General features: G+C 45.8%; 1 protein-coding gene across 3 annotated transcripts in view; it reads right to left on the reverse strand.

Moving 5' to 3' along the window:
* Positions 1-20,636, reverse strand: part of LOC132381656 (zinc finger protein 850-like) — a 61,212-nt gene extending 40,576 nt beyond the window's left edge. Inside the window, exons 1-2 of one of the 3 annotated variants that reach the window (XM_059951260.1) lie at positions 7,686-9,232; positions 4,365-4,371 (exon numbers count right to left, since the gene is read on the reverse strand). In XM_059951260.1, coding sequence (XP_059807243.1) covers positions 4,365-4,371; positions 7,686-8,953 — 1,275 coding nt within the window. In that variant the 5' untranslated portion in view covers positions 8,954-9,232. Of the gene's footprint in view, positions 1-3,879; positions 9,234-19,066 lie in introns of those variants that run through there. The other 2 variants (XM_059951257.1, XM_059951259.1) reach the window with 2 other exon arrangements.
* Positions 20,637-22,608: the final 1,972 nt, after the last annotated feature.

The following is a 22,608-nucleotide window of genomic DNA, read 5'->3' on the forward strand; positions in this document are numbered from 1 at the left end:
TTTTGCCAATCACCTTTCCAGCTCTTAGCTTCACCTCACCCCCTCCGGTCTTCTCCTTTCATTTTGGATCTCCCCCTCCCCCTCCCACTTTCAAATCTCTTACTATCTTTCCTTTCAGTTAGTCCTGACGAAGGGTCTCGGCCCGAAACGTCGACAGCACTTCTCCCTATAGATGCTGCCTGGCCTGCTGCGTTCCACCAGCATTTTGTGTGTGTTGCTTGAAGTTCCAGCATCTGCAGATTTCCTCGTGTCTGCATGGATAACGGAATTGATGGCTTTTTTGCAAAGTTTGCGGATGATACAAGGATAGGTGGAGGGACAGGTAGTTTAGAGGAAGTAGAGAAGCTACAGGACTTAAACAGGTTAGGAGAATTGGCAAAGAAGCGGCAGATGGAATACTGTGTCGGAAAGTGTATGGTAAAGCACTTTGGTCAAAGAAATAAAAGGCAGACTATTTTCTAAATGGAGAGAAAATTCAAAATCATAAGGATCAAAAGGTGCAGGATTTCATGAAGGTTAACCGGCAGGTTGAGTCGGTGGTGAGGAAGGCCAATGCAATGTTGGCATTCATTTCAAGGATGAAATGAACCACTGGTGAGAACTCACACGGAATATTGTGGGTGGTTTTGGGCCCCTTATCTTAGAAAGAATATGTTGATATTGCAGAAGATTCATAGAAGGTCGAGGATTGGAAGGCCTCGAGGATCAAGGGCGTTTAACGGCTCTGGGCCTGGATTCACTGGAACACGGAAGAATGAGGTGTGACCTTGTTGAAACTTATCGAATCATGAAAGGGCTTGATAGAGTGGATGTGGAAAAGATGTTTCCTGTGGTGACAGAGTCTAGGAGAAGGAAAATGAGTAATGTCTCTATCCAGGGAGTGGTGAATCTGTGGAATCTGTTGGTACAGGCAGCTGTGGAGGCCAAGTCTTTGCGTATATTTAAGGCAGAGGTTGATTAGTCAGGGCATGAAAGGATACAGGAAGAAAGCAGGAGATTGGGACTGAGATGAAAAATAGATCAGCCATGATGTAATGGCAGAGCAGATTCAATGGGCCAAATGGCCTAATTCTGCTCCTACATCTTTTGGTCTTATAAATAGTTAAATTAAATAAGTAGTGCAAAAATAGAAATAAAAAAGTAGTGAGGTTGTGTTCATGGGTTCCACGCCCATTCAGAAATCAGATGGCAGAGGGGAAGAAGCTGTTCCCGAGTCATTGAGTGTGTGCCTTCAGGCTTCTGTACCTCCTTCCTGATGGCAGCAATGAGAACAAGGCATGACCTGGGCGATGGAGTCCTTAATGGTAGGTGCTGCCTGTTTGTGGCATCACTCCTTGAAAATGTCCTGGACATTATGGAGGCTAGTTCCCATGACGGAGCTGGGTTTTCAACTCTCTGCAGCTTATTTCAATCCTGTGCAGGTCACCCCCCACAACAGATGGTGATGCAGACATTAAAATGCTCTCCACTGTACATCTGTAGAAATCTGTGTCTGGTAACGTACCAAAATATCCTCAAACTCCTAATGACGTGTAGCCGCCATCTTGCCTTCTAGACGTATTCATGGAATATGATAAAAATAATTTAGACGGGAGAAAAGTTGCAGACATCGAACATTTAAAAGTGTTTTGTGGTGGAGCAAGAGCTGATTGCTCATTGGTGTAGATTAACTTTGATGGAGAGTAATTGCCGGATAGGGTTAATTTAGTTTATATGAGTTATATCCTTCGAGTGTGTGTGCCTTTGAGATGCTAGAAGCTTGGTGATCTCCCAGTTGTGTGTAGGGGTAAAAAGTGATGCAGTAGACGTGGTGGAGAACATGAATATGGCACTAGACCAAATTGTAGTAATTGTGGAGGAGAACACAGCTCTGCTTAGGTGGGGGTGTCCTGTGTGTTCGAAAGCTCTGGAACTGCAATGAGTTCAGGTGGAAACAGGCATTTCACATGCAGACGCTCTGCAGAAAGCGCAGAATCAGAACCCATGTATTGTGAAATCTGGTGTTTCCCAGGAGCAGGACTCTGAACATATAATAGTAAAAATATGAATTACAGTAAGTGAATATTTTAAAAAATAATTTAAAAAGACAGGAAAATTGTGACACAGTCTTCATTGTCCATTCAGAATTCTGATAGCAGAGGGGGAAAGCTGTTCCTGAAATGTTGAGTGAGTATCTTCAGACTCCAGTACCTCCTCCGTGATGTAGCAATGAAGAGAGGGCAAGTCCAGGGTGAATGGATCCTCAGTGATTGTTGCCGCCTTTCTGAGACATCACCGTTTGAATGCGTCCCTCGGTGCCGGGGAGGCCAGTGCCCATGAAGCAACTGACTGAGTTTACAATTTTCAACAGCTTTTTCTGATCCTGTGTCGTGGCCCCTCCAGTGATGCAACTGGTTAGAAAGTTCTCCATGATACTGTACATCTGTAGAAATTTGCAAATGTGTACAGAAGTCTGTGTCAATATCTATTACCATCGAAATACAGTTATATTAGTGTCAGTGTGTAAAGCACATGGTTTTATATTAAAGGATTCGTAGATTATTGATAAACTAAAATTTGTTACTTTCATGACAGATGAGGTGTATCGTTCTAAAAGTAGGACACAAAAATAACGTGATATTAAAAGCTACAGAAAACATACAGAGATGGAAGAGCTAACTCTAAAGTTACTAATGATGCTTTTCAATGCTCAGACTTCAGCGAAAGATTGTTCATGGTATTTCTGATCTTACAATGAAATGCTAGAAGCTTGTCAGCAAGGCCAACAGTTGAAAAAAATTGATGACAAACCTGATGTATTATGCTTACCGGAAACCTGGTTGAAATCCTGTCCAAGTTTTAAGACACAAGATTATGATAATATTGGAGGCTCACCACATAAGGGAATCGGCGACTCCCTTCCCACAGTCCGGGCAGATGAACGGCTTCTCCCCGGTGTGAACCTGCTGGTGCTCAATCAGCTTGCTCGATCGTTTGAAGCGTTTCCCGCAGTGTGGACACTGATAGGGGTTGATGTCTGTGGAGTCAGGAGTTTGTGACGGCGGGGTTTGTGAATCTGTTACCTCCATCCCGAACACACTGCGGTCGCGGCCTCCAGAAGCTTGACGGTGACTCGGATCGGTGATGAAGCTGACCTCGGGTCTGGAGCTGGGCTCGAACGGAGCCGAGCTGCAGCGACTCGGCGGGACGCGTCTCCGGGACAGTCTCGACACTCGACCGTCTCCACCCGGACACGGACCCGCCGCTCACCGCGGATGGGATTGAATGGCCTGACCCAGGATGCACTGCGGCACCGAGAGGGCGCATGCGTACTGACCGCTCCGGGGCTGGAGATTTCACTCATACCTGCAGGCGGGAGGATTCGGTTCAAAAGTAAATTTACTATCAAAGTCCATATACAACTCTGAGCGTCGTTTCCTGCGGGAATATTCAGTAAATCCAAGAAACATAATAGAAACGATGAAAGACCGCAACCAACAGAACAAACAACCAATGGGGAAAAAAACAAAACAGGAAAAATAATAAACAACACACACAAAATGCTGGTGGAACACAGCAGGCCTGGCAGCATCTATAAGAAGAAGCACCGTCGACGTTTCCGGCCGAGACCCTTCCGTCAAGATAATAAACAACTCGCTCGGTTATTGTCACTTCAGCAATTGTTTTCGTGATAGTTCAGACTTCACTCTATTTTTTGCAGTTTTATGCCCAATTCTCTTTTCTGTTATGTTTACTATTACCTCTTCACTCCGTCAGCCTCAGTGAGCAAAATATTTCATTGCAGACTGGTTTTAAAAAAACAATTTAACCTAACGGCCTGCCAGTGTCAGAATCAGGTTTATTATCGCTGACGTACTGAGGCAGTACAGTGCAATACATAAAAAATACTGTTAGTTACATTAAATAAACAGTGCAAACGGGGAATAACCAGACAGTGTTCATGATTCCATGAGCAAGTCAGGAATCTGGTGGCAGAGGGGAAGCAGTTGTTCCCAAGATACTGTGGGAGTGCCTTCAGTTCTGATTTAAGAACCGTAACAAATGAAAATATTTTCTTAACATGCCTTTTCAATGCCTGTTGATGCTACCGTGCTCCATGTAAGCGCCCGACTGAAAAGCGAATTCAGTCCCAGTGTTGTTGGGATAGGCTAATGGGGTGATTGTTCTGGTAACGCTGAAAAATGCAAGCTGTTGTTACAATCTTTTCTCAATGTCTGTTGTCACCGGAATGTTCCCTCACTGTCATTCAGCGGGTCCTCCGAGCGAGAGTGTACGAGTAGTTTTTGTCCGTTTTTCTCGGAGTCTCCAAGGAGGGGGTGACCTTATTTATAAATACGACATGCAGCTGGTGGTTGCCGCGTCACAGAATGGCTGTTGGAATGTTCTCACTAGTGGAGAGGACATGATCAGAATCAGGTTCATTATCACTGGATACAACTCGGACTCTTTTGAGTTGTTGATGGAGAGGAGGTCGCTAAGCAAGCTGTTTATTGTCCTATATGGACAACCTCTCCATTACCGACTGAATAAGCAACGGAGCACCCTTCCAAACAGGCTCGCTCAGCTCTGCCGTCACAAGGATCGTTACAGAAAATCTTTCCGATGGAATACAATATACAGGAGAACACACATCGTAGTGCAATACTTTCTGCCTAACTATTTTGCACATCGGTAAATTATTATTGTGTTACGTTTAAGTCTGCACACTGCCAAGTGTGTTTTTAACTATCGCTGCTGTAGTGAAGGAATTTCCCATTCGGTATCAATAAAGTATTTATTATTATTACATCGTGAAACGTGTTGTTCTGTGCCAGCGGTACAGTGCAATATATAGCCCTGCTCCTCTTCTGGGATCTCCTGGCAACACCATTTGTTCTCCCACAGCAGTCAGGGTATTGCCCTTTCAGTGCCAGGTTTTGTTCTCACGTGCTGTAATGTAATGTAACCTTCAAGCTCAGTTATTTCCATAAAGTTGTGTCAAGGAGAGTTGTCACTGTAATGTGTTGTATATACTACTTGACATTATGTTGCTAACTTGTATTAATGCCTCATTGAGATCAATGTTATGATGCCTTGTCACTTCCTCTTACTGATATATGACAGTAAGCTCGTTATTTGTCTATGTTGGCAATACAAATTGCTGTATAAGTATATATTCATTATCGTGTGCTTGGAATGATTATATCCACCCCACACCCCACCTCCGCACCCTGTTTCACAGAGTAGACACCCAATGGGTCCTCACTCTGCTCTGAGACTTCACACCAATCACAGCCGGTACTTGTGTGACACTAATCCTGTGTTGTGCATTCCCCAGACCTTTGTGTCCTTGTCCAGTCTTTCGGTGTCGGGAGTGGCAAACTGATCAATCTTTGGGAATTCATCACATTGTCTCCTGTCTCCAGAGGTTTGAGAAAAATGTGTTAGACACAGATATATATCTTCCTAAAGTAAGTTTGTCAAAGACAAAGTTCTGATTATTGTCAGCTGCACCAGTGCATGTATGCGTGGGTGCAATGAAAAACTTGCAGCGGTGTTGCAGGCTCATAGAATCGGATAAGCAGCATTCACAAGGAAAACATTTTTACAAGAAAACAATTAGCACAATATCATCAATTTTAGTGTAAAGTCATTATACAGTCCAGTCCAACACCCCCACCCCCCCCGTTCTATATAGTGTGGAATTCCAGCATTTCAAGCCATGTGCATTTCAAGACACGTGATTTAATCCCATCTAGTCGCAGGACGATTTACAATGACCAGTTAATCTATCAACCGGTACGACTTTGGAACTGGGAAGAAATTGGAAGATCCAGAGGAAATCGCGTGGTCACGGGGAGAAAAGACACATTCCTTACAGACCGGGGCCCCCGGGAGATCATCAGGGTCACTGGGACTGCAAATTGTTGTGCTAGCCACGACACTACCGTCCCAGGTTATTACTTCCGGAAATTCCAAGAAGAATATCTTGTCATATCGAAGCCTGAGTATTGATATGCTTATGTCAATGTTAGGTAGATTATCTATGTAGATAGGTACACTAATCTGAGTTTGAGCTGCTCTACCGTCAGGAACCACTCCAGCTTACTCGCAGCGACTCGCGTGAATTCACTTACTTTCACATCCGAATTAGTAATTAACAACGTTCGTTAAGGACCCTCTCATGGAGCTCCCAGTGGTTCCGTACGGGAATCTCAGCAGGAATCCGGGTGTTTGAACACTCCGAGCAGCAGAAACCTGTTGGGAAGTGGACTACACATGTTGGGTTAACTTCACAAAATAGTTAAACTCTCTGCCATAACATGTTTATCAGCCTCTCTGAGGTGGAGAGCTCCCGGCAGTGACGTGGGTCACCCTGTTACCACCTCCAATGGACTTTATCTCGTTTGGGGTTGCTCTGATGTCACACAGAACGACAGGAAGAGCCGTAGGCCATTGGCACAACCTTCCTCATGATACTCACTCAGCCGTTGTTGGTGATTCCATCATTCATTCGATTGTCCTGATGACTCTGGGTGCTGTGGACAATGGAAAGACCGTTCAATGTTCATCAGTTGTCATAATTCCCAATAAACATTCCCAGTGAAATGTGTTCCTTGGTCAGAGTCAGTGTGAGGAGGCAATCTCCATCTCTAAACACAGTCCTCGATTAGTTGTTGCTGTGTCTGGCTGTGGCTTTCCTCGTGGGAATAGTTTGAAAACTTGCCCACTATTATCAGTACCTTGGTAAAGTAATGTAGTTCATTTGTAGATGCAAAAATAGTCCAGGTGTCCACTTTAATGTGTCCTGGGGAAAGCAACGTAATCTACGACCCCATGCTCCATCACTCTTTAATCTCCCGGCATTCTCCATCCAGAACAACTTTTCTTTGTTCGAGCATTGAATTTCCATCTCTCAAACAGCCTGTATGTCTCCCTGTGATACAGAGTTCAACTTTGTTTTCATAATTTCATCTGTCTTGTTCATTCCAGATGCTCTCTTTACTTCTTTTAATTTTTTTTGACTTTTTAAAAAATACTTCTTTGACCTATTCGCATGAGGCCTCTTTGACAATTTCATCAACAAATGCAGTTCCATGGTTTTTCCTTCTAGTCATTTTGTGTTTTTTTTTACAGTAATTAGACAACGCTGACGGGTTCCTGTACCAGCCGCCGGAAACCCCCTTTGCCTGTACTGGGTTCCAAATCATGAACAATTGCACTATCAGTGGAGAGGTCAGCTGCTGTGCCTTGTGCCGTCTTCCGGGCTTCCAGTACTGGCTGTGGCACCGCAGTACCAGAAGCCAAGCTGCCCAGTGGCAATAGCTTCCACTCGATCTTGAAAGTTTCCAGAAAACAATACAGAGGCAACCCCCAGAACAATTACACATAGAGAGCACGAACAAGCACAAGAAAGTTCAACTAAAAGAAAAGCAACAATTATACAGTCTAACCCAACCCTGCAGTAACTACGGATTCCATCACCCCGAGAGGGTCTCTCTGCATGTGGACATGTATCCCACACACAGCATTTTCAATCCTTGTCCCTAGTGTGAACTCGCTGGTGTTTCACCAGGTTGGATGGCCGAATGAACCTCTTCCCACACTCGGAGCAGGTGAACAGCTTCTCCCCCGTGTGAACTTGCTTGTGTTTCTTCAGGCTGCATCGCTGATTGAATCCCCTCCCGCACTCGGAGCAGATGAACGGTTTCTCCCCGGTGTGAATTCGCTGGTGCGCCACCAGGTAAGGTCGTTTACTGAATCCCTTCCCGCACGCCGAGCATTTGAATGGTTTCTCCCCGGTGTGAATTCGCTGGTGCGCCAGCAGGTAAGGTCGTTTACTGAATCCCTTCCCACACTCGGAGCAGATGAACGGCTTCTCCCCGGTGTGAACTCTCTGGTGAGTCAGCAGGGAAGATGGCTGAGTGAATCCCTTCCCACACTCAGAGCAGATAAACGGCTTCTCCCCGCTGTGAATTCGCTGGTGCGTTCGCAGGTTGGACAGCTGATTGAATCCTTTCCCACACTCCGAGCAGGTGAATGGCCTTACCCCCGTGTGAACTCGCTGGTGGGACTTCAGGTTGTTTATCTGAGCGAAACTCTTCCCACACTCCGAGCAGACGTACGGTCTCTCCCCCGTGTGAACTCGCTGGTGTCTCTTCAGGTAATGTTGTTCAGTGAAGCCCCTCCCACACTCGGAGCAGGTGAACGGTCTCTCCTCCGTGTGTACCTGCTGGTGTTTTAGCAGGTCACACGAATGAGTGAACCGCTTCCCACAATCGGAGCAGGTGAACGGCTTCACCCCGCTGTGGATCTGCTGGTGTCTGAACAGGTAACGGGAATCAGTGAATGCCTTACCACACTCGGAGCAGATGAAAGGCCTCTCCCCGGTGTGCATTCGCTGGTGGGTCGTCAGGTGGGATGACTGAGTGAATCCCTTCCCACATTCAGAGCAGATAAAGGGCCTCTCCCCCCGGTGGACTCGCTGGTGTGTAAACATGTTGGATAACTGCGTGAATCCCTTCCCGCACTCAGAGCAGATGTACGGTTTCTCCCCGGTGTGCACTCGCTTGTGGTTGGCCAAGTTTGATAACTGCGTGAATCCCTTCCCACACTCAGAGCAAGTAAACGGCTTCTCCCCGGTGTGAACTCGCCGGTGGCTCTGCAGAGCAGATGAACGGCTGAACTCCTTCCCACACTCCGAGCAGGAGAACGGCTTCTCCCCGGTGTGAACCCGCTGGTGCTTCATCAGCTCCGATGACTGTGTGAACCCCTTCCCGCACTCAGAGCAGGTGAACGGTTTCTCTCCGGTGTGGATCCGCTGGTGCACCACGAAGTTGGAGCGGTAGGCGAACAGTTTCCCGCAGTCAGGGCAGGTGAACGGCTTCTCCCCGGTGTGAACCCGCTGGTGTGCGATCAGATTGCCCGATTGCTTGAAGCGTTTCCCGCAGATTGGACACTGATAGGGGTTCATGGCTGTGGAGACAGGAGTGTGTGACCGGCGGGGCTGACAGAGGGGAGGTTTGTAAATCTGTTACCTCCTTCCCGGACACACTGCGGCTGAAAGTCCAACCTCAACCGACTGGAGACTCCCGGACGCTCGGAGCTGAGCCCCAGTTTGCGGATGAGATCGACCTCGACACTGGACCTGGGCCCGAACCCGGACTTGGAGAGAATAGGACCAGGCTGGGACTCGGCGGAACGCGGCTATGGAGAGTGTAGATATTCCACCGTCTCCCCCCCCCCCCCACCCGACCACCTACCGCACCCGAACCCGGGAGAAGCCTCCACTTCCCGCCGATGCCCTGACCAGGATGTTCTGCGTCACCGGGAAGACGCACGCGTACCGATGGCGCTGCGGCGGGCGCTGCTGTTTCTTAGACGCCTGGGATTATGGGTAGCTGACCGGCCATTGATGTCGATGTCATCCCCGTCAATTTTTGGGTCGAAATAAAGTAGTTCATTTGGTGTTGCAGACAGGAAAGTTGTGAGGGTTAATAAAAGTGACAGGAAGTGGGGAAAAAATCGGAGGTAATGAATGGACTGGACATGGGGTGACAGGAGGGACGAGAATAGCAGCTTTTAGGGAAACGGAAAAATTAAGTATTGAATTGAGGATTGTGGTGGTTTATAGTCCCGTGATAAAGGCAGAATCCGGGATTTAAATAAAATAAGGAACAGATAAAAACATTAGGAGATACTGCTGACACGTGACCTTTAAGAGATGTCTTTGTGCTTTTGTGTTATATAAATAGTATATATAAAGGTTAAATTAAATAAGTAGTGCAAAATAGAAATTTAAAAATAGTGACACACACAAAATGCTGGAGGAATTCAGCAGGCCAGGAACTCAGTAGAGTTAAAAGGTGGGGGAGGGGTTTTTAACTCTACTCCTCATTTTTTTTCCCTCCAGTCTCGCTGAAGTGTCTTGGCCCGAAATGTCAACTGTACTCTTTTCCATAGATGTTGCCTGGCCTGTTCAGTTCTTCCTGCATTTTGCTTGGATTTCCAGCATCTGCAGATTTTCTCTTGTTTTTAAAAAAAATCAGTGAGGTCATGTTCATGGGTTCAACGTCCATTCAGAAATCTGATGGCAGAGGGGAAGGAGCTGCTCCTGAATCGTTGAGACATTTTCAATTAAAATAGAGGAAAAATTACGAAGCATTTCATGTTTTATTGTCCATTCATAATTCTGACGACAGAGCGGAAGAAGCTGTTCCTGAAATGTTGAGTGAGTATCTTCTGTCTCCAGCAACTCCTCCTTGATGTAGCAATGAAGAGAGGGCATGTCCTGGGTAATACTTAAGGATGGATGCCGTCTTTTTGAGGTATCACCTTTTGAAGGTGTCCTTTGTGCTGTGGAGGCCAGTGCCCGTGAAGCAGCTGACTGAGTTTATAACTTTCTACAGCCTTTTCTGATCCTATGCAGTGCCCTTCATACCAGATGGTGGTGTAACCAGTTCGAATACTCTCCATGGTACACCTGTAGAAATCTGTGACTATGCACTGAAGACTGTGTCAATGTCAATTGCCTTCGAAATACATTTATATTAGTGTCAGTGTGTAAAGACTTTCTTTTTAAAGGATTTATAGATTAATGATAAACAAAAATGTGTTACTTTCATGCCAGATGTGGTGTATCATTCTAAAAGTAGGACAGAAAAATAAAATGATATTAAAAGCTACAGAAAAAACATACAGAGACAGAAGACACCCAAAATGCTGGTGGAACACAGCAGGCCAGGCAGCATCTATAGGGAGAAGCGCTGTCGACGTTTCAGGCCGAGACCCTTCGTCAGGACTAACTGAAAGGAAAGATAGTAAGAGATTTGAAAGGAGGAGGGGGAGGGGGAGATCTGAAATGATAGGAGAAGACCGGAGGGGGTGGGATGAAGTTGAGAGCTGGAAAGGTGATTGGCAAAAAGGATACAGAGCTGGAGATGGGAAAGGATCATGGGACGGGAGGCCGAGGGAGAAAGAAAGGGGGAGGGGAGAACCAGAGGGAGTTGGAGGACAGGCAAAGAGTGATGGGCAGAGAGAGAAAATAAAGGGAGGGGAGGGAAAATAAATAAATCAGGGATGGGGTAAGAAGGGGAGGAGGAGCATTAACGGAAGTTAGAGAAGTCAATGTTCATGCCATCAGGTTGGAGGCTACCCAGACAGAATATAAGGTGTTGTTCCTCCAACCTGAGCGTGGCTTCATCTTGACAGTAGAGGAGGCCATGGATAGACATATCAGAATGGGAATGCGATGTGGAATTAAAATGTGTGGCCACTGGGAGATCCTGCTTTCTCTGGCGGACAGAGCGTAGGTGTTCAGCGAAACGGTTTCCTGGTCTGTGTCAGCTCTCACCAATATATAAAAAGGGCCACACCGGGAGCACTGGACGCAGTATACCACACCAGCCGACTCACAGGTGAAGTGTCTACAGCGCTTCTCCCTATAGAAGCTGCCCGGCCTGCTGTGATCCACCAGCATTTTGTGTGTGTTGCTTGAATTTCCAGCATCTGCAGATTTCCTTGTGTTAGAGGGAGAAGAGTTAACTCTAAAATCATTAACAATGCCTTACAAGTAGGGTTAATAATGCTTAGACTTCAGAGGGATGTTGTTTATGGCCTTTCTAATCTTACAATGGAATGCCAGAAGCTTGTAAGCAATTGGCCAAGAAGTTCAGAAATTTGATGAAGATTTACCAAAGTATTTTATGCTGACTGAAAACCTGGTTGAAATCTTGTCTAAGGTTTAAGCCACAAGGTTATGTTGATGTCAGATGTGATCGGAAAATGGGTATAAAGGAGGAATGGTTACCTTCGTTAAAAATGGGATAGCACATTGAGCTTTGCAAATTGGAGCTGTTTATGAGTCTATGTGTTTGAGAGTTGTGGAAAGAATAGTAAAGATAATAAATTATTATAATCGTTGTGAAAGGTTATATATATAACCTGATATATTGGAAATTAGGGTGGAAATGGGAATGATAAGACTCTATGGTGTGGGGATTTTGATGTTCATAGTACAATGTCAATGTCACAAATGTCAATGGGATGGTGCTGGAGGATGCTCTGGAAGAAGAGTGTTTGGTGTGATTGAATGGAGGCAGGATTACAAGGAGAAATCTACTTAACAACACTGTAAACACGAGGAAATCTGCAGATGCTGGGAATTCAAACAACACACACAAAATGCTGGTGGAACACAGCAGGCCAGGCAGCATCTATAGGGAGAAGTGCTGTCGACATTAACAACAACACACACAAAATGCTGGTGGAACACAGCAGGCCAGGCAGCATCTATAGGGAGAAGCACTGTCAACATTAACAACAACACACACAAAATGCTGGTGGAACACAGCAGGCCAGGCAGCATCTATAGGGAGAAGCACTGTCAACATTAACAATAACACCCACAAAATGCTGGTGGAACACAGCAGGCCAGGCAGCATCTATAAGGAGAAGCTTCAGGCCGAGACCCTTCGTCAGGACTAATCGAAAGGAAAGACAGTAAGAGGTTTGAAAGTACATTAAAAGGAAATACTGATACTGATTTATTTATTTCCCCCCTCCTTTCTTTCTCCCGAGGCCTCCTGTCCCATGATCCTCTCCCTTCTCCAGTTCTGTATCACTTTCGCCAATCACCTTTCCAGCTCTTAGCTTCATCCCACCCCCTCTGGTCTTCTCCTATCATTTCGCGTTTCCCCCTTCCCCCACTACTTTCAAATCTCTTACTATCTTTCGGTTAGTCCTGATGAAGGGTCTCGGCCCGAAACATCAACAGTGTTTCTCCCTGTAGATGCTGCCTGGCCTGCTGTGTTCCACCAGCATTTTGTGTGTGTTGTTGTTAATGTCGACAGTGCTTCTCCCTATAGATGCTGCCGGGCCTGCTGTGTTCCACCAGCATTTTGTGTGTGTTGTTGTTAATGTCGACAGTGCTTCTCCCTGTAGATGCTGCCTGGCCTGCTGTGTTCCACCAGCAATTTGTGTGTGTTGTTGTTAATGTTGACAGTGCTTCTCCCTGTAGATGCTGCCTGGCCTGCTGTGTTCCACCAGCATTTTGTGTGTGTTGTTGTTAATGTTGACAGTGCTTCTCCCTGTAGATGCTGCCTGGCCTGCTGTGTTCCACCAGCATTTTGTGTGTGTTGTTGTTAATGTTGACAGTGCTTCTCCCTGTAGATGCTGCCTGGCCTGCTGTGTTCCACCAGCATTTTGTGTGTGTTGTTTTAACAAGACTGTAGATGCTTGCTGCTATCTGAGGTCACAGCGAGTGCCTTCTCACCATAACCTTTGATCAGGAAAGTACCAGTATTTCCTTTAAATGTACCCATGGTCTTGGCCTCCACTGAGACACAACATTCCAGAGATCCACTACTCGCTGGGTAAAATAAATTCTTACCTCTGTTCTAAAGGGTCACCCCTCAATTTTCAAGCTGTGCCCTCTAGTTCTGGATACCCCCACCATAGGAAACATCTCCATATCCACCCTATCTAGTCCTTTCAACATTCAACATTTCCATGAGATCCCCCCCCCCCCCACCCCACAGTCTTATAAACTCCACTGAGTGCAGGCCCAAAGCTCCTCATCTGTTAACCCCTTCGTTCCTGGAATCATCCTCATGAACCTCCTATGGACTCTCCCCAATGACAATACATTCTTTCTGAGATGTGGGGCCCAAAACTGTTGACAATAGTCCCAGCGCAGCCTGACTAGTGTTTTACAAAGCCTCAGCATTATCTCCTTGTTTTTATATTCTATTCCCCTTGAAATGAATGCCGACATTGCATTTGCTTTCTTTACCATAGCCTGAACCTGTGAATCTTGCACGAGGACTCCCAAGTCCCTCTGCACCTCTGATGTTAGATAATAGTCTGCACTATTGGTCCTTTTACCAAAATGTATTTCCATACATTTTCAAACACTGTATTCCACCTGCTATTTTTTTGCCCATTGTTCCATTTCATCCCAGTCATTCTGCAATCGCGTTGCTTCCTCAGCACTGCTTACTGTCTTTGTATCCTCTGTGAGTGTCAGAGTGCCATTGCTATTTCAAAGGAAAAAGTGCTAGGCAATTTTGCCACAAAGCCATCCATTCCATTATCTGAATCATTGACAAACAACGTGAAAAGCAGCGGACCCAATACTGACTCCTGAGGAACACCACTAGTCACTGGCAACCAACCAGATTATCCCCACTCACTGCCTCCAGCTTTACAGCCGTTCCTCTCTCCACGCCAGAGTCTTTCCTGTAATGCCATCGGGTTTATCTTGTTGAGCAGCCTCATGTGTAGCATCTTATCAAATGCCTTTTGAAAATCCAAATAAATGACCTCTCCTTTGTCCACACTGCTTGTAACTTCCTCAAAGAACTCTAACAGATTTGTCAGGCAACTTTTCCCTTAATAGAAATCACGCTGACTTTGACTTATTTATCACTACTCTCCAAGCACCATGAAACCTCATCCTTAGTAATTGACTCCACCACTTTCGCAAACTCTGAGCTGAGGCTAACTGGCCTATAATTTCCTCTCTGTGGCCTTCCTTCCTTCTGAAAGAGTGGAGTGACATTTGCAATTTTCCAGTCCTCCGGGACCATGCCAGAATCAAGTGATTCTTGAAAGATCATAACCATTGCATCTATCTCTTCAGCAACCTCTTTCAGAACCTGGGGTGTAGTCCATCTGGTCCAGGTGACTTATCCACTTTAAGACCTTTTAGTTTGGCTAGCACTGCTAGTAACTTCAACAGTGAAGACTGATGCAAAGTACTCATTAAGTTCATCTGCCATTTCTTTGTCCCCCATTACAATCTCACCAGCATCATTTTCCAGTGGTCTAATATCAACTCTCACCTGCCTTTTACTCTTTACATAACTAAAAAAATCTTTTAATATCCTGCTATATACTATTGGTTAATTTGCCCTCGTATTTCATCTTTTGTCAGCCATGGTTGCCTATCCCTGCCATTTGAGGACTATTTCTTCTTGGAACATATCCATCCTGCACTTTGTGAATTATTCCCAGAAACTTCAGCCACCTCTGCTCTGCCATCATCCCCACCAGAATCCCCCTCTAGTCCACCTGGGCAAGCTCCTCCCCCATGCCTCTCTAATTCCCTTTATCCCACTGTGATACTGATACATCTTGACATGCATCTCTCTCTCAAATTGCAGTATAAATTCAATGATATTATGATCACTACCTCCCAAGGGGTTCCTTCACCTTAAGCTGCCAAATGTGATCTGGATGATTACACAACACCCAATCTAAGACAGGCTGAAGCACAAGGAATATATAAGTATTCCTTATATAGCTGTCTTATCTTCAATATTTTTAATGTATATCTTTATTTATCCATGCAATTGATCTATCATTTTTAATTACTTCTGTTGACCTTGGGTATGAACATTTCCTGTACTTTAAATCGACCCCATTGTTCCTTGACTGACTCCACATCAAACAGTTCCCTCCAGGTTAGCTTCTGATGTCTTTGCCATATTTGCACAAACTTTGCCTTTCTAAAAATCAATTTAATGGCTTTGGTATTTACTGATATATTCTCCCAAAAATCTTTGAGTCTAACAATGCTATGATCACTTGCTCCTAAAAGCTCAACAACTTCGATACTCAGAATCCTATCCTGATTTCTATTCAGACCTCCCCTCCTGTTGGTGCATTTACATATTGGATCAGAAAACAATCATTCAATAACTCAATGAATTCACTTTCCTCTAGTCTATTGGTCACTGGGTTCTCCCACTCAATATTTGGGAAATTGAAGTCTCCCATAACTATAACATCACTCCCAGAACATGCTTTTCTAATATTCTGATAGAGTTGTTTATGAAAATCACAATCAGAATTAGTAGGTCTATAACATACACCCAATGTTATTCCTTTATCCATATAGCTTTCAATTCTCACCCAGATATCTTCACTACGTCTCAATTCACCTCCTGTCATAAGCAACCTCATGTTTAAATTCTCTCCCATGTATAAGGCTGCTCCTGCACCTTGATGATCTTTCCTAGGTAAAGAATATTCTTTAATACTCATAACTGTTTCAGTTAGATTACTACAGCACAGGCCATGCCCGGTTTTTCATAGTAATCTCTTCATGTTGAATTAGACGTGGATACTTCTCCATTAACATGTAGTTATCCATAACAAAGTAATTATAATCACTAGCTGGCGGAGAACGTTGCTGGGTCTCGCCCACCTACTCACTGTATAATCGTAACTGGGGGGTGGATGTGGAGCAGGTCTCAGGGCCACACTGTAGGGTGTGAACGGTGACCTGTGTGTGGTCAAACAGGAGCAGAGATAATGTCTGACACGCTGCACCCCTCCCCCCCCCCACACACAGGCTCATTTGCATCATCTAGCCTGCTTTCCCATTCATTGCTCTCAGAGTTCTATTAAATACCATATTTTCATTCCTTTTTTTATTTATATGAGTAATATTTTTAAAAAACAGTGCAGCATATATTGTCTGAATGCAGACGTAATGGTGCAAACAAAACATTTAATTGCTAATTTGAGATCTTTGCGGCAGATAGTTTAAAAAGGAAAGCTTGTTAGTATATCACTGCCTGTATATAAAAGCATATACATTACATAATCTAACGTATATCACAAGTGTATTGACTGGCTGCATTGTGGCCTGGTATGGGAACACTGATGCCTTTGAGCAGAAAGTCCTATAAAAGGTCATGGGCTCGGCTCAGTAAGACCCTCACAACCACCCACTGAGCACATCTACATGAAATGCTGTCTCAGAAAAGCAGCATCCATCATCAGAGATCGTCAGCACCCAGGCCAGGCTCCTTCCTCGCCACTGCCATCAGGACTCGCACCATCCCTCAGCCATCAGGCTCTTGAACAAAAGAGGATAATTGCACCCATCATTGGAGATGTTCCCACAACCAATGAGGTCACTTTAAGAATTCTTTATCTCGTTGTTGCATGCAGTTGTTATTTGTTACTTATGGCCATTTATTTGATTTTGCATTTTCACAGTTCTCCGCTCTCTCTCTGATCCTGTTTACAGTTACTGTTCTCTAGATTTGCTGTGTACACCTGCAGGGAAAGGAATCTCAGGGCCATATGTGGTGTGAGGCATGTCCGCTGAGAATAAATCTTACTTTGAACTTTGCATCTTGGTGCACATTTGCCCTTCTGAAAAACATTAGACTTCTTGATATTATTTTAGCTAGGTGGGGGAATTTAAAAGGGGTTGAACTGGTCTGTACGTGGCCATGATGCCCCCCCTCCCGCCAACTGCCATTCACATTACTGTTAGACCGGTTCGAGCGAGGAGGACAGTGGCCACTCCTACTAATTGAGAAACTATCAACCTCTGCTTTAAATATACTCAAAGACTTTGCCCCCACAGCTGTCTGTGGCAATGAATTCCACAGATTCCCCACCCTCTGGTTAAAGAAATTCCACCTCGTCTCCGTTCTAAAGGGACACCCTTGTATTCTGAGACTGTGCCCTCTGGTCCAAGACTCTCCCACGATCAGAAACATTTTCTCCACGTCCATCCTATTCAGGGCTTTCCATTTCCAATAGGTTTGAATGAAACAACCAGCTCAACGCTAATCACTACCTCAGTACAACAGCTATACGACCACTTTGCATTACAAAGGATTTCTTGTTCTGACTGCATTCTGGTAAAAATTGTGCACCGTCTTTGTTTACATTGTGAGCACTGCTTACCTGATGGTTTGTGCCAGTGATGCTGCTGCAAGTTCCTCATTTCACCTGACACCCGGCACACTCTGGGGAAATTACCTCCCAGACATGCCATCTGAACGGAACTCTTTCTCCCATGTTCCCATCTCCACCCGCTCTGTCTTCGCATCCCATAATCTACCGCCGTGCTGTGTCTTCTGGAAAGAGAATGACAGGGGAGCTGGCGTCCGATTCCCGTCCCCTGTCCACATGTTAACCCCACAGAACCTGATGATCTCAGGCAGGGGACTCGCTTGGAATCATTGTCTAAACTCTACCCCTCTGCGGATCTCTCTCCTGCTCCTCACCCTGTTTCCCTGAGGAGACACCCAATGGGTCCTCACTCTGCTCTGAGGCTTCACACCAATCACAGCCGGTACCCGTGGGGCACTCATCCTGTGTTGTGCCGTCCCCAGACCTTTGTGTCCTTGTCCAACCTGTGCTCTTCCTCTCCTCAGGTTTGTCAAAGACCAAGTCGAGATTATTGTCACCTGCACCAGTGCATGCATGCATGGGTGCAATAAAAAACTTGCAGCAGAATCACAGGCTCATAGAATCAGATAAGCAGCATTCACAAGGAAAACATTTTTACAAGAAACAACACAAAAAAAAAACAACGATATCAACAATTTCAGTGTAAAGTCATTATAGCGTTGCTGTACTGCAGTCGTCATTAAGGATCTGACTGGTTGAAGGGAAACAGCTGTACCTGAACCCTGTGGTGTGGGTCTTCAGGCTTCTGTATCTGAGGGAAGATGGTGTGGCCCGGAATGTGCACCCGTGGAAAAACCGTGAGATGGTTTGTCAATCAGAAAGTTACAGTAGTGTTGGACCGTTCAGGAAAAGCTGAGCTGGGCAGCGGAGACGCAAGCGGGCAGAGTGAGTTGCAATGATATTCCTGCAGAGGGCGCTGCGAGGGAGCGGGTGTCGACACTGGCAGGAGCTTCCCCGGTGTACCCAGCCTGGCTCCCACTGGGTTCATCGACTTGTCTTTGCGCATGGGGAGACACGAAACGGCATTTTAAACAGAACTTGTTTACGGCACAGATTTCAGAATATCAAACTTCAGCAAGTTCTAGAGTTTATTAAATAAAGGCATCTTCCCCAATCACCAGAGTCAATTCCCGGAGAATTAGCTGGTGTAGCAACTGCAGAATCCATAACCATGTAAGAATCGCTCTGCGTGTGGATATTTATTCCGCACGAGGCATTTTAAAATCTTGTCCCTGGTGTGAATTCGCTGGTGCCTCATCAGATTGGATGACCGAATGAAACACACAGAACAGGCTTGTCCCTCAACAGTTAACAGGAAGCGCTGAATCCCTTCTCCCAGTCGGAGCAGATGAACAGCCTTGTTGATGTCTCAGCAGGTGAGATGACTGAGTGAATCCCTTCCCACACTCGGAGCAGATGAACGGTTTCTCCCCGGTGTGAATCCGCTGGTGCTTTAACACATCAGATGAACTAGTGAAGCCCTTCCCACAGTCGGGGCAAGTGAACGGCTTCACCCCGGTGTGTATTTTCTGGTGTCTTAAAAGGCAAGAGGAATTGGTGAATCCCTTACCGCACTCGGAGCAGATGAATGGCCTCTCTCCGGTGTGCATTCGCTGGTGACTCACGAGGCGAGATGGCTGAGTGAATCCCTTCCCACACACAGAGCAGGTGAAAGGCCTCTCCCCAGTGTGAACTCGCCGGTGTTTAACCATGTTGGATATATGTGCAAACCCTCTGCCACACTCGGAGCAGGTGAACGGTTTCTCCCCGGTATGGATCCGCTGGTGCTTTAAAACTTCAGATGAATTAATGAAGCCCTTCCCACACTCGGAGCAGGTGAACGGCCTCTCCTCGGTGTGGACCCGCTGGTGTTTCAGCAGGTCACACGAATAAGTGAAACCCTTCCCACAGTCGGGGCAGGTGAACGGCTTCACCCCAGCGTGGATTTTCCGGTGTCTCAAAAGGGAAGAGGAATTGGTGAATGCCTGACCACACTCAGGGCAAATGAACGGCCTCTCCCCGGTGTGCATTCGCTGGTGGGTCGTCAGGTGTGATGACTGAGTGAATCTCTCCCCACATTCAGAGCAGGTGAAGGGCCTCTCCTCGCTGTGAATTCGCTGGTGTGTAAACATGTTAGATATATGTGTGAACCCTCTGCCGCACTCAGAACAGATGTACGGTTTCTCCCCGGTGTGGACTCGCGTGTGGCTGACCAAGTTTGATAATACAATAAACCCCTTTCCACACTCAGCGCAAGTAAACGGCTTCTCCCCCGTGTGAACTCGCCGGTGGATCTGCAGAGCAGATGAACGGCTGAATCCCTTCCCACAGTCCGAGCAAGAGAACGGCTTCTCCCCGGTGTGAACCCGCTGGTGCTTTTTCAGTTCCGATGGCTGTGTGAACCCCTTCCCGCACTCCGAGCAGGTGAACGGTCGTTCTCCGGTGTGGATCCGCTGGTGGGCCACGAGGTTGGAGAAGTGTGCGAAGCACTTTCCGCAGTCGGGGCAGGTGAACGGCTTCTCCCCGGTGTGAACCCGCTGGTGTGTGATCAGACTGCCCGATTGCTTGAAGCATTTCCCGCAGGTGGGACACTGATAGGGATTCATGGCTGTGGAGACAGGACTGTGCGACCGGCGGGGCTGACAGAGGGGAGGTTTGTAAATCTGTTACCTCCTTCCCGGACACACTGCGGCTGAAACTGACTGGAGACTCCGGAAGCCCGCAGCTGAGCCCCAGGATGCGGACGAAATGGACCTCGACGCCAGACCTGGGCCTGAACTTCCGCCGATGCCCTGACCAGGATGCACTGCGACACCAGGCAGGCCCTCCTGTATCGATGGTGCTATTTCTGACGCGCCAGGGATTATGGTTAGCTGGTCGACCATTGATTTCATTGTCACTCACATAAATTGTATGGCAGAGGGGAAGAAGCTGTTCCCGAGTCGTTGAGTGTGTGCCTTCTGGCTTCTGTACCTTCATCTTGATGGTAGCAATGAGAAAAAGGCATGGCCTGGATGATGGGGTCGTTAATGATGGATGCCCATCGGAAAATTTGTTTTCCAGCAATAAACCGTGAATTTCAGTAAGTATATATTTTTCAAAAAAGTTAAAAAGAGGAAGAAATTATGGTGTAGTGTTCATGGTTTCACATGCAGACACTCTGCAGAAAATGCAGAATCGTGAAATCTGGTCTATTCATGGTGCAGGACATTGCAACACATGATAATAAAAATATAAATTACAGTAATTAAATTTTCTAAAAAAGAATTAAAAAGAGAGGAAAATTCATGGGTTCAGTGTCCATTCAGAATTCTGATGGCAGAGGGGGAAAGCTGTTCCTGAAATGTTGAGTGAGTATCTTCAGACTCCAGTACCTCCTCCGTGATGTAGCAATGAAGAGAGGGCAAGTCCAGGGTGAAAGGATCCTCAGTGATTGTTGCCGCCTTTCTGAGACATCACCGTTTGAATGTGTCCCTCGGTGCCGGGGAGGCCAGTGCCCATGAAGCAACCGACTGAGTTTACAATTTTCAACAGCTTTTTCTGATCCTGTGTTGTGGCCCCTCCATACCGGACAGTGATGCAACTGGTCAGAAAGTTCTCCATGATACTGTACATCTGTAGAAATTTGCAAGTGTGTACGGAAGTCTGTGTCAATATCTATCACCATCAAAATACAGTTATATTAGTGTCAGTGTGTAAAGCAAACACGAGGAAATCTGCAGATGCTGGAAATTCAAACAACAACACACAAAATGCTGGTGGAACACAGCAGGCCAGGCAGCATCTATAAGGAGAAGCAGTGTCGACGTTTCAGGCCGAGACCCTTTGTCAGGACTAACTGAAAGGAAAGATAGTAAGAGATTTGAAAGTAGGAGGGGGAGGGGGAAATGCAAAATGACAGGAGAAGACTGGAGGGGGTGGGATGAAGCTGAGAGCCAGAAAGGTGATTGGTGAAAGTGAGCTCTTAGCTTCATCCCACCCCCTCCGGTCTTCTTCTATCATTTTGCATTTCCCCCTCCCCCCACTGCTTTCAAATCTCTTACTATCTTTCCTTTCAGTTAGTCCAGACGAAGGGTCCCGGCCTGAAACGTCGACAGTGCTTCTCCCTATAGATGCTGCCTGGCCTGCTGTGTTCCATCTGCATTTTGTGAGTGTGTAAAGCACATAGTTTTATATTAAAGGATTTGTAGATTATTGATAAACTAAAAATTTGTTACTTTCATGGCAGAAGAGGTGTGTCATTCTAAAAGTAGGACAGAAAAATAACATATTAAAAGCTGCAGAAAACATACAACGATAGAAGAATTAACTCTGAAGTCATTAACGATGCAACAATGGGGAGTAATCATTTCCCCATTGTTTGTATAACGGGAATAGATGCGTATCAGAGAATGGTTCTCGTATCCCTGGTGGGATTTTAAAACATTGGGATATATTTGATGATTTATTTGAAAGTAGATTTCCTGATCATTTGGTTTTGGAGGATATCGAGTTGAGTAGTAATACCTTGTGCTCTGTACTGAACTCCAGAGGTAAGGAAGCGAATTCTGGATCATTGGGAGATAATAAAAGGAAAACTGTTCCCTGGTGGACAGACAAATGTAAAAGAGCAGTGAAGGAGCGGAATGAAGCTTTTAGAAAATTTGGGCAGAGTTACTCCTGTTCAGCTTTTATATGATGTAAAAGAGCTCAAGCTGTAGTTAGAAAAGTAGTGAGAAGGGAAGGAGAATGTATTGGAGAACATACTGTGGTAGTCCTGGAAAAGAGATCCAGTTTGGGGAAGCTTGGAACATGATACAGAAAATGGGGAGAGTCACAAAACTTGATGCATTACCGGCTTTGTATTGTGGGAAAGTTGCAGTTACTGACTCTGAAAACGGCAGAGTTATTCGCAAAAACATATGTCAG

Source organism: Hypanus sabinus, chromosome 26 (assembly GCF_030144855.1).
Source record: "Hypanus sabinus isolate sHypSab1 chromosome 26, sHypSab1.hap1, whole genome shotgun sequence".
Classification (NCBI taxonomy): domain Eukaryota; kingdom Metazoa; phylum Chordata; class Chondrichthyes; order Myliobatiformes; family Dasyatidae; genus Hypanus; species Hypanus sabinus.